The sequence below is a fragment of the Nomascus leucogenys genome, chromosome 14 (assembly GCF_006542625.1).
Source record: "Nomascus leucogenys isolate Asia chromosome 14, Asia_NLE_v1, whole genome shotgun sequence".
Taxonomy (NCBI): domain Eukaryota; kingdom Metazoa; phylum Chordata; class Mammalia; order Primates; family Hylobatidae; genus Nomascus; species Nomascus leucogenys.
The window spans coordinates 58,056,002-58,073,264 of NC_044394.1; the positions used below are offsets into that span (position 1 = coordinate 58,056,002).

At 47.0% G+C, this 17,263-nt stretch overlaps 1 protein-coding gene across 1 annotated transcript; it reads right to left on the minus strand.

The window, feature by feature from the left end:
- Positions 1-5,165: 5,165 nt before the first annotated feature.
- Positions 5,166-7,284, minus strand: LOC100606331 (N-acetyltransferase 8). The gene has a single exon (XM_030827718.1). It carries the CDS (start codon positions 5,960-5,962, stop codon positions 5,279-5,281), a length of 684 nt encoding a protein of 227 aa, XP_030683578.1. The 5' UTR covers positions 5,963-7,284; the 3' UTR covers positions 5,166-5,278.
- Positions 7,285-17,263: the final 9,979 nt, after the last annotated feature.

Here is a 17,263-nt window from a genome sequence, read left to right on the forward strand (position 1 = left end):
GGTCTCAAACCTCCTGGCCTCAAGTGATCTGCCAGCCTTGGTTTCCCAAAGTTCTGGGATTACAGGCATGAGCCACCACACCCTGCCTTAACTGTTTCAATTAATAACCTGATCATTACCAAAATATAGAAAACCAGTCCAAGTGATGCCTGCAAAAGATATATTGTGCTTTCAGGCATCATGCACTCAAGATACGGGAATTACCTATGTGAGTGCAAGTAATTGCTTGTATAATGTCACCAGATTAAATTCAATAGGGTCTCTTTTTACTAAGTGTTTTATAACCCTTGCAACATGCTGTAAGGGGGGCACAAAAAGGTCAGTTTCTCAATGGATTTTGTTCAGCAGCTATGCAGATTTATTAATGAACAAATGTAACTGACCCCTTCTCAAATGCAACTAGATAGCCCTGTTTTTCAACCACCAAGGGCCTATTTTGGGTCTGTGGATAATCTGCATATTTCATTCTGCCTCTTCGTTGGCTCAGATCTTGCTATTTGGTCTGGCTCACTCCTGCCTTTCGAATAGTTTCACATAAAAATTCTCCTAACAGCTCTTATGATTGGAGGCCAAAATAGTCAATAACTGAAATTAGTACTAGCTTTGAAATGGACAAAGATAAGCTAGTTTCCACTGAGGAAAGATTCCATTGGGGTTCCTGGAGGCTCACTCTTGGTGGTAGCGGGATACTAGTTGTATGGAATCTAAAGTTAATCCATATTTGGGGTCTTGGATTTTATAGCCAATCAGACATCCCCGTGTTTCAGACAGGTAGAAGCTACTCTCCAGAAGGTAGATGTGGCCTGGTGCAGTGGCTCATGCCTGTAATCCCAGCACTTTGGGAGGCCAAGGCAGGTGGATCGCCTGAGGTCAGGAGTTCGAGACCAGCCTGCCCACTGTGGTGAAACTCCGTCTCTACTAAGTACAAAAAATTAGCCAGGCATGGTGGCGTGTGCCTGTAGTCCCAGCTACTTGGGAGACTGAGGCAGGAGAATTGCTTGAACCCAGGAGTCAGAGGTTGTAGTGACCTGAGATCACCCCACTGCACTCCAGCCTGGGTGACAGAGCGAGACCCTGTCCCAAAAAAAAAAAAAAAAAAAAAAATACAAAACAAAAAAACAAAAGGTAGATGTTACAGTTAACGGAACATCATGCAGCTTCATATCTCCTTTTTACTCAAGCTGGGGTCTATGTTTGGTGTTGAACAAAATGGAATGCTGCACTTATCTGTCTCCTGATTTTGTTACTACAGAAAGCTTAATGTAGAGGTGGCTGATACTGCTGTTTCTTTAGACACTGACACCAAATACAGTAAAGAAGTCTCTCAAGAGGAAAACATGGTGTGTTTACAGCAGCAACTAATAGCTGGTTTGTAGACACCCTAAATGGTGGATGGCAAGCTTGGGTTTCCCAAAGGTTTCTAGTCTCTATATGTCTTCTAGTAGGTGTCCAGGTTTGTATGGCTTGTGTTACCAGAGTAACAATGAAAATGGCTATGTCTTTAAATCAGGCCACTTTACAGTGAACTATGGTCTTTAGTTGCTATCACATTTCAAACAAGAACTATGACCAATTAAACTTTAATATTGTTGAACTGCCTATGTTGCCTGAACTTTGACTTGTTTAAGTTGGTTTCATTTATTTCATAAGAACTCTTGTTAAGGGGTGCACCTTGGTATTTTGATATTATTCTCTTGATAGTCATAATAATAGTTCCCTGGTGTGCTGCATCCTCTGAAGTCTTAAATGTTTTGTATGCAGCCATACACTGAGAACTGAATGGTCTCACTTCGACTAGGTCAGCAAGAACGTAAAGAATCATTCACCTAGTGTGAAGCTGTGACTTGTGAACTTCACAGTGACACCAATAAAGACTTGTGAACTGGCCGGGCATGGTGGCTCATGCCTGTAATCCCAGCAATTTGAGAGGCCGAGGCGGGCAGATCATGAGGTCAGGAGATCAAGATCATCCTGGCTAAAACGGTGTAACCCCGTCTCTACTAAAAATATAAAAAAAATTAGCTAAGCATGGTGGTGGGTGCCTGTAGTCCCAGCTGCTTGGGAGGCTGAGGCAGGAGAATGGCGTGAACCCAGGAGGCGGAGCTTGCAGTAAGCTGAGATCGCGCCACTGTACTCCAGCCTGGGTGACAGAGCGAGACTTTGACTCAGAAAAAAAAAAAAAAAAAGACTTGTGAATTCCATACTGAGACAGACAGTTTATAATAGTGAGAGAGTGGCATCAATGCCTAAAGTTTTGATCAATTTCTCTAAATTGAGAGTCTGACCAAAAGAGGGGAATTGATAAATGAAATTCAAATCTGGCCTGAGGAAGCCTTCATATTCCCATAGTTGAGTTCTTAAGGGTGAACCGAAGCGTAACTAGTAGGTAGGCAGACTGAAAACCTAACTTAGGAGGATGCTTCTTTAGCAATAGCTGAGTCTCAGCCAATCCCATTGGCCATACTTCAACCACTCACAGGCAGCTGACTGTTTGAATCATGCTCAGATAAGGCAAACACCAAGCTGTAACCAGTCTGGCTGTTTCTGTACCTCACTTCCATTTTCTGTATGTCACTTTCTTTTTTCTGTCCACAAATTTGCTTTGACAACACAGCATCCCTAGTGTCTGTCTGTATGTGCTGTGATTCTGAGGGCTGCCCGATTTGCAAATTATTTTTTTTTCTTGCTCAATTAAACTCTGTGAAATGTAATTTGTCTAATGTATTTCTTTTAACAGAACTTATAATTAAAATGGAAAGAGGGTGTAAATATTTATAAAACTTGCAGCCTGGCCATGTGGTAGACAAGGAGGAATCCAAGCAGCCTGCTGAGCAACTACTTGCTAGAGACATTAGCATGTCTAAAAGGGAGCCAGGTGCTAATATTCAAGACAGTGGGAAAAGGCCTCAGAGGCATTTCAGAAGGCCCCTCCTATCACAGGCCCACAGGCCTAGAGGACTGAATGGTTTCAGAGACCAGGCCCAGGGCACCATTGCCCTATGTCACCTCAGGATGCTACTTCCCACATCCCAGCTTCTCCAGCTCTAGCTTTGGCTCAAAGGGCCCCAGGTGCAGCTCAGACCACTGCTTTAGAGGGTATATGCCCTAAGCCTTGGGAGCTTCCATATGGTTTTTTTTTTTTTCTTTTTTTGAGACAGTCTTGCCCTGTCACCAGGCTGGAATGCAACGGTGCGATCTCGGCTCACTGCAACCTCCGCCTCCAGGGTTCAAGCGATTCTCCTGCCTCAGTATCCCAAGTATCTGGGATTGCAGGCATACACCATCATGCCCAGCTAATTTTGTATTTTTAGTAGAGATGGGGTTTCACAATGTTGGTCAGGCTGGTCTCCAACTCCTGACCTCAGGTGATCCACATGCGTCAGCCTCCCAAAGTACTGGCATTACAGGTGTGAGCCACTATGCCCAGCCTTCCATATGGTTTTAGGTCTGCAGGCTTGCAAAATGCAAGAGTGAAGGAGGCTTGGGAGGTTCCACCTAGATTTCAGAGTGTGTATCAAAAAGCCTGGTTGCCCAAGCAGAAGCCTGCCACAGGGGCAGAGACCCCACAGAGAGCCTCTACCAGGGCAGAGCCATGGGAAAACATAGGGTTGGAACCCCCATACAGAGTCCCCACTGGGACATTGCCTAGTGGAGCTGTGGAAATGGGGCCAATGCCCTCCAGACACCCGAAAGGCAGAGTCACCAGCAGCTTGCAACCTCAGCATGGAAGACCCACAGGCATTCAATTCCAACCTGTGAGAGCAGCCATGTGGGCTGCACCCAGCAAAGCCATAGAGACAGGGCTGCTTAAGGCCTTGAAAGCCCACTCCTCTCACCAGTATGGAGTTAAGGAAGATGATTTTGGAACTTTGAGATTTAATGTTTGCCCTGTTGGGTTTCAGACTTGTGTGGGGCCTGTTGCCTCTTTCTTTTGGCCAATTTCTCCCTTTTGGAATGGGAATGCCTACCCAATACCTGTAACACAATTGTGTCTTGGAAGTATGTAACTTGTTTTTGATATAACAGCCTCATAGGTAGAAGGAATTTGCCTTGAGGCTCAGATGAAACTATGGATTCTGGACTTTTGAGTTGATGCTAGAACAAGTTGAGACTTTGGGGAACTATTAGGAAGGGATGGTTGTATTTTGCAATGTGAGATGACATGAGATTTGGGGTTAAGGGGCAGACTGATATAGTTTAGATGTTTGTTCTCTCCAAATAATATGTCAAAATATGACCCCTAATGTTAGAGGTGGGGCCTAGTGAGAGGTGTTTCGGTCATAGGGGTGGATTCCTCATGAATGGCTTGGTGCTCTGTCCGTGGTAATGAATGAGTTCTAGCTCTGTTAGTTCACATGTAAGCTGGTTGTTTGAAAGCACCTCTCTCTTGCTTGCTGTCTCGCCATGTGACACACCTGCTCCCCCTTCAGCTTCCACCATGAGTAAAAGATTCCTGAGGCCCTCATCAGAAGCAGATGCCTGCACTATGCTTTTTGTACAGCCTGCAAAACCATGAACCAAATAAACCTCTTTTCCTTATAAATTACCCAGTCTCATGTATTCTGTTATGATCCCCTGGAAGAGTTATACTACTTCCAGGTCTAGCCCATGGTAAATCCTACACTCCCCTCTGAGGCCACCTTCTTCCCTCCGCAGAGACCCTGGAGTTAGAGTGGATTGATTGTGTCTCTGGCCCCAATTCTTCTCCCGAGGCTGCACTCCACCCTTTTGCTATGTGACTTTGCAATCCTTCTCACTACAGAGGCAGGTTCCTCTCTCCTTGAGTTTGGGGAAGATGCGACACATGCAGGAGTTTGAAAACACATTTGTTTGCTTCTGCTTTTGTTTTTGCTCCTCTGCAATTTCCGTGAAACCATGCCTGAGCTAGCCTGAGGGAAAACGAAAAAGCACCATTGACCTAGTCTTTCAGCCAATCCCACTGCATTTGTACAATGCAATCTGAGACCAGAGTAACTGCCCAGCCAAGCTCAGCCATAATTGCTGACTTCAGACTCATGAACTAAGTAAATGTTTGTTTCATTTTATGGTTGTTCTTATACAACATTATCCTGGCACTAGAGAAATGAAACAGATGGGAATCAAAAAGAATGAATGAAGCAGAAACCCAGAAGCTACCCCACAAGCAATCACATGGGACTCAGATGTGAATGGACAATAAGCTTTTATTGCATTGAAAGGTCATTGCAGTGAAAGGTTGGGGATTGCTTGCTGCTACAGCTGAATGGATTCTATTCTGACCAATACACACAGAAAGAGATCACAGACTCCCTACCTTAGAAGAAGGGAGGCGGTAGATGAAATGAACTGTAGGAAGAGCCACTAGCCTGGCCCACACGCAGAAGAAGGACTGGCCCGTCTTCTTGAAGCCCATGCTCTGGTAGAGGGCCATGGCAGAGAGCTGGATGGTGCTGGTGTCCAGGACAACTTCACTGTAGCCCTGGTCCCGGGCAAACTGGAGGACAGTCCTGGCCAGGGCTTTTGCTATCCCCTGACGACGGTGCTCACTGTCTACAAAGAGATGAAACAGCTGCAACCGCTTCTCCCTCAAGGTGGGATCATCAACGGGCAGAGCTCCTACCATGCCCACCACCTTCTCTTCAGACTCGGCCACCCAGAAGCAGGAGCCACGCTCACTCAGGTAGGATTTGGTGATGTCAGACATGTCTGTGCGCAATGTCATGTCTACAAACTCCGTCCAGGGTTTTTTGGCAAGGAACCACAGGGCAGGGAGGAGGCTGAGGCTGAACACAAGGGCCAGAAGCCAGGAGCCAGAGACCAGGAGTAGGGCGAGGGGCCCCCCAAGTAAGAGTAGGAGGCTTTGAGGCAGCTTCAGCAATTGCCAGAAGGTGGCTGGGATGTGCTCGGCCATCCCCCGGGAGAGCAAGCCCACGACCCACTGGCGGTCGCTCTCCTGGTATTTGCGGATGTGATAAGGAGCCATGGACAGACGTCTGTGTCTGAAATCTCTAAGTCTGGGAGACAGAGCTAGGCCTCCCTACACACCTTTACGCCAGGCCTGGGGAAGAGAGAGAATATCATGTGAGTGCCTGCATGGCTCCCAGACTTGCAGGAACAGGGAGACCTGCTCAAGGGTGTGTCTTTCCGCTTTTGCCCATGAGGAAGCAGGCCTCTGCCACTGGGAGAAAGTAGAGTCAGAAAGACCTGCATTGGAATCTGGTTCCATCCCTTTCTAGCTGTGTGACCTTGGGCATGTCACTTAACCTCTCTGAGCCTCCATTTCTTCATCTATAGAACAGGGGAGAAGAAAACCTACCTTCTAGAGTTGTTGTGAAGATTGAATAAAATACCTTCTATAAAGCCCTGATAGATGAAGTACCCACTGCTCTTCCCTCTGTTTCCTTTTTCTGGCTCTCTCAGCTTCTCTGTGCATTGAGGGGGCACCTACCTCAGGCAGGCCACACGTGCAACCCTTTCATCCTTCTCTAGGGACCATACATCGCAGAAATCCTGTGTCCAACACAAGTTTCAGGAAACGCTCCCTCCAGCTTTACTGTAAGTTTTTAGGTTGCTGAGGTGGCATAAGAGCCAAGCATAAAAAACAGGCCAGCCTCCAGATCCCATGGAAGGTGCATGCTCAGAGCACTGTCCTTCCACCCAGTCCCCTCACCTGTCACCACAAGAGCCTTGAGTGTCCAGGGAGCTTCAGCTCTCAGCCGCTCACTGGCATCCAGGAGATACCGTCCGGGGCTTGCCCAGCCCTTGAAAGCAGGCTGGCTGCCTCATTGGTTGGATCCTGAATGTTCAGTAATCATAAACCCTAGGGTCAAAGAGGTGGGCTGTAACACAGCAGGGAGCCCAGTGTGCATTCCCCTTTATAGTCAAAGGGAATGGCCTGGAGGGGGAGACTTGGGGTCTGGAACTGCCTGGGGTCCCTTGCCCTTCTGGAAGGCCTGCCACCTCTCTTGCCTGTTCAGGCCCCAAGCTTCTCTCTGCCACCTGGCACACTTGGTACTCTCGGTCCCTGTCCACATATATGATCCACCCTGGTCCCTGTACATATATACGACGAGCCTGAGAACTGTGCCTTTCACCCTGCAATCAGTCACGATTGGCCAGAGGCTGAGTCCCCACGCTTGGCAACAAGGCCCTTCCCAGCTAGGCTTCTCTGTGCTGAGGTTTCCCTGGTCCACGAAGCATCGATTGTTGGCAGTTCCCTGCACTCACCTCACCAAACCCCACCTACACCCATTCATTGATTCAGTCAACAGTTGTGTGCCATGCACTTCCTGTGTCTGGGGGTCATTTCAGCCATGAGCAAGGTTGATATTCGGCTGACATGTGTGGCTGTGTGTGGCTGGTGTGTGTTCTGGCTGTTGGTCACAGGCTATGCCACACCTATTGTTAAATATTTTGCACTGCAAATGTTGGGGAGGCCCAAATTCATGCTCTTGTACCCAACGTGGAGCTGATGCCTAACACTGACACATGGGTGCTTGGAGATAAAGTTTTATTCGATGTGGCGAAAGCAAGAAGGCAGGAGAGCAAGATCTCTCAAATTCAGTTCAACAAAGAAGCAGCAGCAGAATGCCTTTATGCAGCTAGAGAGTGAGGAAGGGGGAGTTCAGGGGGATTGAGAGGAAAAGTCTGTGTTTCCTCAGTCTCAGATAACACTTTGAGCAACCAGGCCTCTGGGTGTCAGCAGCTGGTTACAGTGTCCTTCAAGGCATTCATTCATTCTGCAAACTTTTCCTGACCCTGAAGGAATGTCTTGCTGCTGGGGAAAGAAACAGTACATGAGCAGTTTATCATTATGTTGTGGGAACAAGGAATATTGGACCAAAAGCAAGTGGTTAACATGTGCAAGCCAGCAAGGGTCTGATCAGAATGTTCATTATTTCAGTCACTGAAACATGGTGTGGTGCTGAAATCTCAAGGGGCCCGATTACAAGGATGCAACATATACAAGATAGGCAAAAGCAAAACCTAACAGAGCACCAACTTACATGCTATCGAAGGGAAACTTCCCTTCCAAAGATTAGCTAACCTATTGATGATCAGCCACGCTGGGCCTGTCATCTAGGTTAGGTAGTTTGGACTCTATTCCAAGAGCAAGGGGAGGACATTGATATACACGGAGGGCAGAAGGGGTGTGTGTGTGTGCGCGCGCATGTGTGTGTGTGCTTCACTCTGGCTGCAGGTGGACAATGGATCTGAGGAGGTAGGAATGGAAGCAGCTACCCCTCAAGGCTCGTGCCGTATCCAGGCAAGAGCAGGGCCCCCCGGAACAGGGATGCAGGTGCTCACTGTACAAGAGCAGCTGGCCCAGAGGGGCTGGTAGGAGCTAAAATCTGGCCTAACATTGCCAAGCCATGAGACATGGCACGAAGCTGAGACTGGCCAAAGGAAAAGGCAAACTTTTCTTATTTGCTCAAAGGCATTGCTTGCCTGCTAAACTCTGCATCCAGTGGGCTGCATGGCTTGAGGCTGTGCCTAGCTCTCTGTTCACGAAGAAGCCGCCCGGGCTAGCAGAGGCCCATGAGACAGCAGTGGCTTCACCAGAGGGAGGAAGTGAAGAAGGGGAGACATGAGCCACATGGAGGTGCATTTGGGGCAGAAACGGCAGGAGTTGGAATGATTCACACAGGGATGAGGATGAGGAAGGGCTCAGAGACGACAGCCAGGCTTCCAGTAGGAACATTCAGGAAAACACTGGAGAGAGCCCAGATTTGGAAAAGCCAAAGCTTCCCCTAAAGGTGCTGCCCTGCAGCCTTCCTCAGCAGAGACCAGAAGCTGGGAGCCAGCAGCAGGGACCCAAGGCCAGAGGGTGGAGGCTGCTGAGATTCCAGATCTTTGGTACCCAATACCACCTCCAAGGAGAAGTCTAAGGAGCATCAATTTTGGGCAGTAAGTCCATGGCTCATCTGTAGAGTGTTCTCAGAACATTTCAGCGTCAAGCAGGAGTTGGCCTAGGAATCACAAGAGGTGAGCAGCTGCTCCAAAGCACCACTGAGTACTTCTAGTGTGAGTCTGACCAATATTCAGAGTCAGAAACCTGCCGGTCACATGGAGGGGGAGAGGTTTGTGCTCTGTCCCTGTGTGCTGTCTCTCCCTCCATGCTAACCCGTGGCTGTGGCTTCCTCAAAACACAGCGACCTCAGTTGACATTCAGGCGTCTCTTGCTCCCAGGATTTACTGTGACTTCTGCATTTGTGTCGCTTTCCTGATAGAAGACTGGACTTTCCTTGTGAGACCTGAAAGATTCATTTATTCATTCAACAAACAGTGGCCGAGGGCTTGTGGTGTGCCGGGCCTGGACTTGGCATGAAGGCACCAGATGTTGGAAGCGAGGCTGCCGCCCAGGAGGACACACCTGATGGGGCTCTGGGAACAGGACGATGGTGGAGACATCACATCCAGAATAACTTTGTTAGGAGGATGAACTTGACAGTTAGTACTTAGTTCTTCTTGAAGAGGTCCTTCACATCCCTTGTGAGTTGGATTTCTAGGTATTTTATTCTCTTTGAAGCAATTGTGAATGGGAGTTCACTCATGATTTGGCTCTCTGTCTTTTATTGGTGTATAAGAATGCTTGTGATTTTTGCACGTTGATGAAAAACTTCTGGAAATAGATTGTGGCGACAGTTACACACCATTGTGAATATAATTAGTACCACTGAACTGTACACATTAAAATGGTTAGTTGTATGTTATATATATTATGCCATAATAAAAAATAGGGGAAAATAAAGGAACGTGAGATTGTCTCAGGCTGGCAGACTTTCCCTGCATGTACGCACATCTTCACACGTGCACACGTGTAAAACAAAAATGAAGCAAAAAAGAAATTCTAATTTAACCAGTAAGCAATATGTAAAAGGAAATCTGAATGTCGTTACAATTTTACCAGGTTCAGAACAAAATACCATCCTTCAAATTGAACAAATTACTTATTAGCTGAAGAAAGGTGAAAGGAAGTTTGGAATTAACAGTCTAGATTTTCTCACTTATGGGTCCAAGTCACTGATCTCTAAAATTATCTTAGATCATGCCCTCCCTCCTTCCTACTTTCTGGAAAACTATCAGTCTCCTACCCTATGCTTGCCCATAGAGTTCCCTACACAAATCACAAATCTGCATTTGCCATTCCCTGGAAGGCCCTACATTCCCAAGGGCTGGGCTCATCCACTGCCACTGCCCATGGCCCCAGTTCAGTCAAAGCGATCACTCCCTCTCTCTGTCATTCCTTTCATTTCCTTTCACTCTCTCTCTACCTTCCTCTTCCCCACTTTGTTTCCTCTCCCTCTCTGTCTCTCTCTCCCCACCATCTCATCTCTCTCTCTCTCCCCCCACATTCTCTGTCTCTCTGTCTGTCTCCCTGTCTCTTTGTCTCTCTCTCTGTCACACACACACACACACACACACACACACACACACCCAGCAACATTCTACCTCTGCCAGAGTTCCAGGTGAATAGGTGTGGACTTTGACTTTCAGATTCCTCTGGCAAGTGTCAACATCAGTCCTGTTGCTCCCTGGCAGAGGAGGACTTGGAATCACCTTGGCCAAGAAGCTGTCTGGGGGTCACAGTGGCACCGCCCATCGGCCCCTTGGCTGGGGCTAGGTGAGGGCAGATTCAGCACAGCAGCAACTCTCCCCATAAAAAAAAAATCCCTCAATGTCTTAGTTCTCTGACCCTTCTTATACTCCTTGTGAGTTTTAGAGCCACCTAAACTCTTCTTTTTTCCCAATACTTGGAGATAAAATTTACGTAACATACAGTTAGCCATTTTCAAGTGTACAGTTCCCTGCCATTTGGTGCATTCACAGTGTTTTGCAAGCAACACCCATATCAAGCCCCAAAACATTTTCATTACCCAGGAAGGAAACCTGTCGTCATGGAGCCATCACTCCTCACATCCCCTTCCCCTCAAACCCTGGCAACCCCAAACTGTTCTTGACAGCCTCCTTTGGCATTTCCTCATTTTGGTGTCACATCTCACAGGAGAATTTCTTACCTATTATATCCAGTGCCTCAGTGTGAAGTTCCAGTTTAACTTCCTGTTACCTCGAGCCCACTATCTTGCCCCAATAATACCCTCCCCCAATTCACAAACACAGACACATTCCCTCCTACAGCTTTGGGCCTCCTATGAGTCCTTCAGGAAAGAAGAGCTTTTAACTCCCTTGGCACTGAGTGTGGACTTGGTCCAAGGAAGATGAGCACCAGTCAGGGCAGCTGGCCCCTCTTGTCTCCCTGGCCATCAGCAAATCAGCACTGCCCATTGAAGCCCAGGCAATGGGAGCATCAACCAGCAGAGGAAACACCTGAATTTCTCTGCCTCATGGGAGGGCGGCCACTGTGTTGCATTTAGGAAGAAGCTGTACATGATTCATACTATTCTGCTAATGTTAATCTTGTGGGCATAATAAACGTCGTACCCACACTTATTTTTCGAGATCAGATAAGATTGGGTGCGTTCAGGGTGGTACGGCCGTAGACCCCACACTTATTTTTAACACACTTCTAGGCAAGGCTGCTGCACTGGTTTGGGGATCACACTTTGAGTAGCAAAGGACTAAATTACAATAACTGCTGGGGGGAGAAAAAAAACAGCATGAACTGCTTCCTCCTGGCTCAGAAGCTAGGGAGTCACTGAACTAACAAGGGGATGGGGTGGGGATAAGAGTGTTCCAGGCAAAAGGAACAGCATGGCCCAAGGTCTCAAGCAGAAAGAGAGCTTCAGGTATTGAAGAAGTAGCCGTAGCTCTGTGTGGCTGGGGAGTGGGCAGAAGATGGAGCAGAAGAATGCCAAGTCCTATTCCTGGGTCTGAATTTCCAGGAGCAGAAGCCCTGTCCCCTCTAGAAGGTAGATACAGTCTGGATATTTGTCGTCTTCAAATCTCATTTTGAAATGTGACCCCTAATGTTAGAGGTTGGACCTAGTAGGAGGTGTTTAGGTCATAAGAAGTGGATCTCTCCTGAATGGTTTGGTGCCCTTCTCATGACTGAGTTGTTGCTCTATTAGTTCATGTGAGAGCTGGTTGTTTAAAAAAGCCTGGCATCTCTCTGGTTCCCTCTCTTGCCATGTGACACACCTGCTCCCCCTTCACCCTTCCCCATGAGTAAAAGCTTCCTGAGGCCCTCACCAGAAGCAGATGCCAGCAGTATGATTCTTGTACAGCCTGAAAAACTGGGAGTCAAATAAACCCCTTTTCATTATAAATTACCCACTCTCAGATATTTCTTTATAGCAATGCAAAATAGACTATCACAGAAAGTTGGTACTTTCTGAGGAGTAGGCGTTGCTATAAAGATACCTGAAAATGCGGAAGTGGCTTTGGAACTGGGTATGAGGCAGCAGCTGGAAGAGTCTGGAGGGCCCAGAAGACAGAAAGATTAGAAAAGGTTTGGACCTTCTTGGAGATTTGTTAAGTGGTTTTAACCAAATGTGGACAGAAATATGTATAGTAAAGGCCAGGCTGATGAGGTCTCAGATGGAAATGAGGAAGTTATGGGGAACTGGAGCAAAGTTCACCCTTGTTATGCCCTAGCAAAGAACTTGACTGCATTGTATCTATGTCCTAGGGCTTTGTGGAAGGCTGAACTTAAGAGTAATGACTTAGGGTATCTGGTAGAAGAAATTTCTAAGCAGCAAAGCATTCAAGAAATGGCATGGCTGCTTCTAATAGCCTGTGATCAGATATTGGAGCAAAGGACTGACTTAAAGTTGGAACTATTAAATCAAACTAAAATCTGGCCTGAGAAAGCCTCCTGACTCCCATACTTGAGTCCTTAAGGATGAACCATAACCTAACTTTGTAGGTAGGCCAACTGAAAACCTAACTTAGAAGGATGCTTCTGTAGCAATAGCTGAGCCTCAGCCAATCCCAGCAGCCATACTTCAGTGATTCACAAGCAGCCTATTGTTCAAACCATGTTCAAATAAGGCAAACACCATGCTGTAACCAATTTGGCTATTTCTGTGCCTCACTTCAGTTTTCTGCATGTCACTTTCCTTTTTCTATTCATAAGTTTTGTTTGACCACATAGCATCTCTGTTGTTGCTCTGAATCTGCTGTGATTCTAGGAAGTGCCTGATTTGCGAATTGTCTTTTTTTTTCTTCTCAATTAAATTCCGTTAAATTTAGTTTGTCTAAGGTTTTTGTTTTAACAGATCTGGTGTTGGACGTGCAATTTGAAGTAAAACTCTGGTGACCTCCAGGAATACCAGGTGACCAGGCCAGTTGTGCTCACTGCTCTCTTGATTGTAACTGGAGGTTGTAGATGGGTTTTCTCTTGGATTCAGAGCTCCACTAATTTGTTTTCTAATTGGAGCTCTCCAAGTTTATTGGAGAAATATTTAAGTGGACTGGGTTCAGGATCAAATTTGAATCAATAATTAACTGGATTGGGTTCTGTTAGTGCCTCAGACCTCTGGTAAGCACTTTTGGTTTTCATTTTTTTGTTTGTTTGTTTTTTTTTAACAACGGGTTTCTCTCAATCCAAAGATTCTGGGACTCTACCTTCTGGGACTCCATCTAATTTTACATATAAAATTATAGGCCCAGAACGTGTGCATTTTTACAAAAATAGATTAACCTTACTAGAGAAACGATGGCCACAATAGGGAAGTTTTAATTTGTATAAAATTGTTTATTTGCAAGGCATATTAGAAAAGGGAGGATCAAAAACCCCACAAAAACAGCGGGATGTAGTCTTTCATTGGTACATGGAAGCCTCTAAAAGACTAAACGAATGAAAAATTGCCTCCTTAAAAGATTCTTTGCAAAAGCAAATGAACAGCTTAAGTAACAGACTAAGGACATGATGAAACAGAACTGTACTCTGACTGAACTCACCCCAACTGATTCTTCTCTTTATTCCTCTCTACCTAGGTACTCTGAATCTACTAACCTTTTTGCTAAATTAAGCTTTCACTCTGAAGATGATGAAAAAAGAGGAATCAGATGTTCACCTCACAAAGGAAGACCTTCTGATTATCCAGGCCTGCCTGCTGTAACCACTTTCACTTCATGGTCTAAAACTGAGCTTGGAGCTATTGTAGAAGACTTCCCTGATCTAAGAGAGAATCCTCAAAAATTGACTGAGGAGTTCAGAATCCTCATAGGAGATTATGATCCAGCACTCCCTGACAAAGGTTCATATAACAGTTTATTCATATGATATTGAGGCCTGGTGAAGCTCAAAAGTGGATGGCAGCAGCAGAATGGAACAAACCTGAGGAAGATATTAAAGACCCTGCCCCCACTGCCCCCGCAAAACCTCTTCATGAGAAGGCCCAACAGGAGCTAGAAATATTGCTGCAAATCCCAGCCTGGGCAACATGGCAAAACCCTGTCTATACAAAAAATATAGAAAGTTAGCTGGGCATGATGGTGTGTCCGGAATTGGTGGGTTCTTGGTCTCACTGACTTCAAGAATGAAGCCGTGGATCCTCACAGTGAGTGTCACAGTTCTTAAAGGTGGCGTGTCCAGAGTTTGTTCCTTCTGATGTTCGGATGTGTTGGGAGTTTCTTCCTTCTGGTGTGTTCATGGTCTCGTTGGCTCAGGAGTGAAGCTGCAGACCTTCACGGTGAGTGCTACAGCTCTTGAGGCGGTGCAAGCGGAGTTGTTCATGCCTCCTGGTGGGTTCATGGTCTCTCTGGCCTCATGAGTGAGGCTGCAGACCTTCGCGGTGAGTGTTACAGCTCATAAAGGCAGTGTGGACCCAAAGAGTGAGCAGCAGCAAGATTTATTGCAAAGAGCAAAGAACAAAGCTTCCACAGCTTGGAAGGGGACCCAAGAGGGTTGCCACTGCTGGCTCAGGCAGCCTGCTATTATTCTCTTATCTGGACCCACCCACATCCTGCTGATTGGTCCATTTTACAGAGAGCCAATTGGTCTGTTTTACAGAGAGCTGATTGGTCCGTTTTGACAGGGTGCCGATTGGTGCATTTACAATCCCTGAGCTAGACAGAAGTTCTCCACATCCCCACTAGATTAGCTAGATACAGAGTGTCGATTGGTGTATTTACCAACCCTGAGCTAGACACAGAGTGCTGATTGGTGCATTTACAAACCTTGAGCTAGATACGGTGTGCCGATTGGTGCATTCACAATCCCTTGGCTAGACATAAAGATTCTCCAAGTCCCCACCAGATTAGCTAGACACAGAGTGCTGATTGGTGCATTTACAAACCTTGAGATAAACCCAGAGTGCCGATTGGTGCATTCACAATCCCTTAGCTAGACATAAAGATTCTCCACATCCCCACCAGATTAGCTAGATACAGAGTGCTGATTGGTGCATCCACAAACCCTGAGCTAGACACAGGGTGCCGATTGGTGCACTCACAATCCCTTAGCTAGACACAAAGTTAATCCAAGTCCCCACTAGACTCGGGAGCCCAGCCGGCCTCACCCAGTGGATCTCGCACTGGGGCTGCAGGTGGAGCTGCCCGCCAGTCCTGTGCAGTGTGCCCGCACTCCTCAGCCCTTCGGTGGTAGATGGGACCGGGCGTCATGGAGCAGGGGGCAGCGCTAGTCGGGGAGGCTCAGGCCGTGCAGGAGCCCACAGCCCCAGGAGGTAGGGGTGGGTGGGGGGGGGAGACTCAGGCATGGCGGGCTGCAGGTCCCGAGCCCTGCCCCGTGGGGAGGCAGCTAAGGCCTGGTGAGAAATAGAGTGTAGCGCCGTTGGGCCAGCACTGCTGGGGGACCTGGCACACCCTCCGCAGCTGCTGGCCTGGGTGCTAAGCCCCTCACTGCCAGGGGCTGGCAGGGCCAGCCAGCTGCTCCAAGTGCAGGGCCCGCCAAGCCCACGCCCACCCAGAACTCTAGCTGGCCTGCAAGCGCCACGTGCAGCCCTGGTTCTTGCCAATGCCTCTCCCTCCACACCTCCCTGCAAGCCGAAGGAGCCGGCTCCAGGAGATGGGCTCCCACGGTGCTGCAGTGGGCTGAAGGGCCCCTCAAGTGCGGCCAGAATGGACGCCAAGAGCGAGCGAGGGCTGCGAGGGCTGCCAGCACACTGTCACCACGCTGTCACCTCTCAATGGCACATGCCTGTAGACCCAGCTACTTATGAGGCTAAAATGGGAGGCTCACCTGAGCCTGGGAGATTGAGGCTACGGAGAACCATGACTGTGCCACTGCACTCCAGCCTGGGTAGCAGAGCAAGACCCCATCTCAAAAAAAAAAAAAAAGAAAAAAATTGCTGAAAATCTTTTAAATTCAAGTGCTAAATTTTTTCCGCAAAAGTTGATTGGTACATCATACAATCTTGTAAACCAAAAAAAGAATGAACCAGTATCAGATAACAGAACTTGCTTAGAAATACTGTGAAACATTCTGGGCTCAAAGTACTAGCAAGGAGTATCTCCTGCAGGGACTGAAATGGTATTAACTACTCTATTTATAAATGGATTTCATCCTGAACTTAGAAATTTAATTAGAAAACATAAAACGGGAGGGGAAGTTACAGCCATGACTGAATTGGTGGCTCTAGCTGAACATTTTGAGAGGACTGTAGAGCAAGAAAAAACCCAAAAGGCTAACAAGCTTATGGCTCTTCAATTACAACAGTTACAGGGGCCAAGACCAAAGGGATCTTCTCATTCTCATTTTAAATCAAAACCAAGAGGTATTAGACCAGAAATTCTTCACCCTACGATGTCTGCCTTATTGCAAACAACCAGGACAGTGGAAAAGGGATTGTGCCCTTTTATACCAGTCCACCAATCACCCTCCCTTTAGGCCAGCCTGAGTTACCACTAGAGGGAGTACAAGAGACCTTAGCTCTCCTGAAGATAATCAGCATTGAAGCGGCTCTGAGGGATTTGCCAGTATATTGCTCCTCATAACACACTTAAAAGAATATAGAGAAACAGAGGTTACAATAAATGGGTACTCATGTATAGTCTTGGTGGATACTGGAGCTACCTTATCTGCCACTACCATAAAACACACTTTTCATAAGCCAACAGATCCCTCAGAGTTAAAGAGGCTATTTCTGTGGCTGGGGTTTCAAATCAAATTCAAGAGGTTCCCATATCTGAACCTGTGTAATTGACTTTGGGGCACTTTTCAGAAAATCACACTTTTTAACTGTGTGATAGTGCTACAGCAAATTTGCTAGGGGGAGATTTACTTTCAAAGCTGAAAGGGCATAGAAGACTACATATTGGGTACAGAGTACACTGCTTGACAAATGAGTGCACTAAAATCTCAGAAATCACCACTAAAGAACTTGTCCATGTAACCAAAAACCACCTGTACTCCCAAAAC

Bases quoted from the DNA above. Each gene is read 5' to 3' on its own strand.
- LOC100606331 (XM_030827718.1), bottom strand. From the start codon at position 5,962: ATGGCTCCTTATCACATCCGCAAATACCAGGAGAGCGACCGCCAGTGG.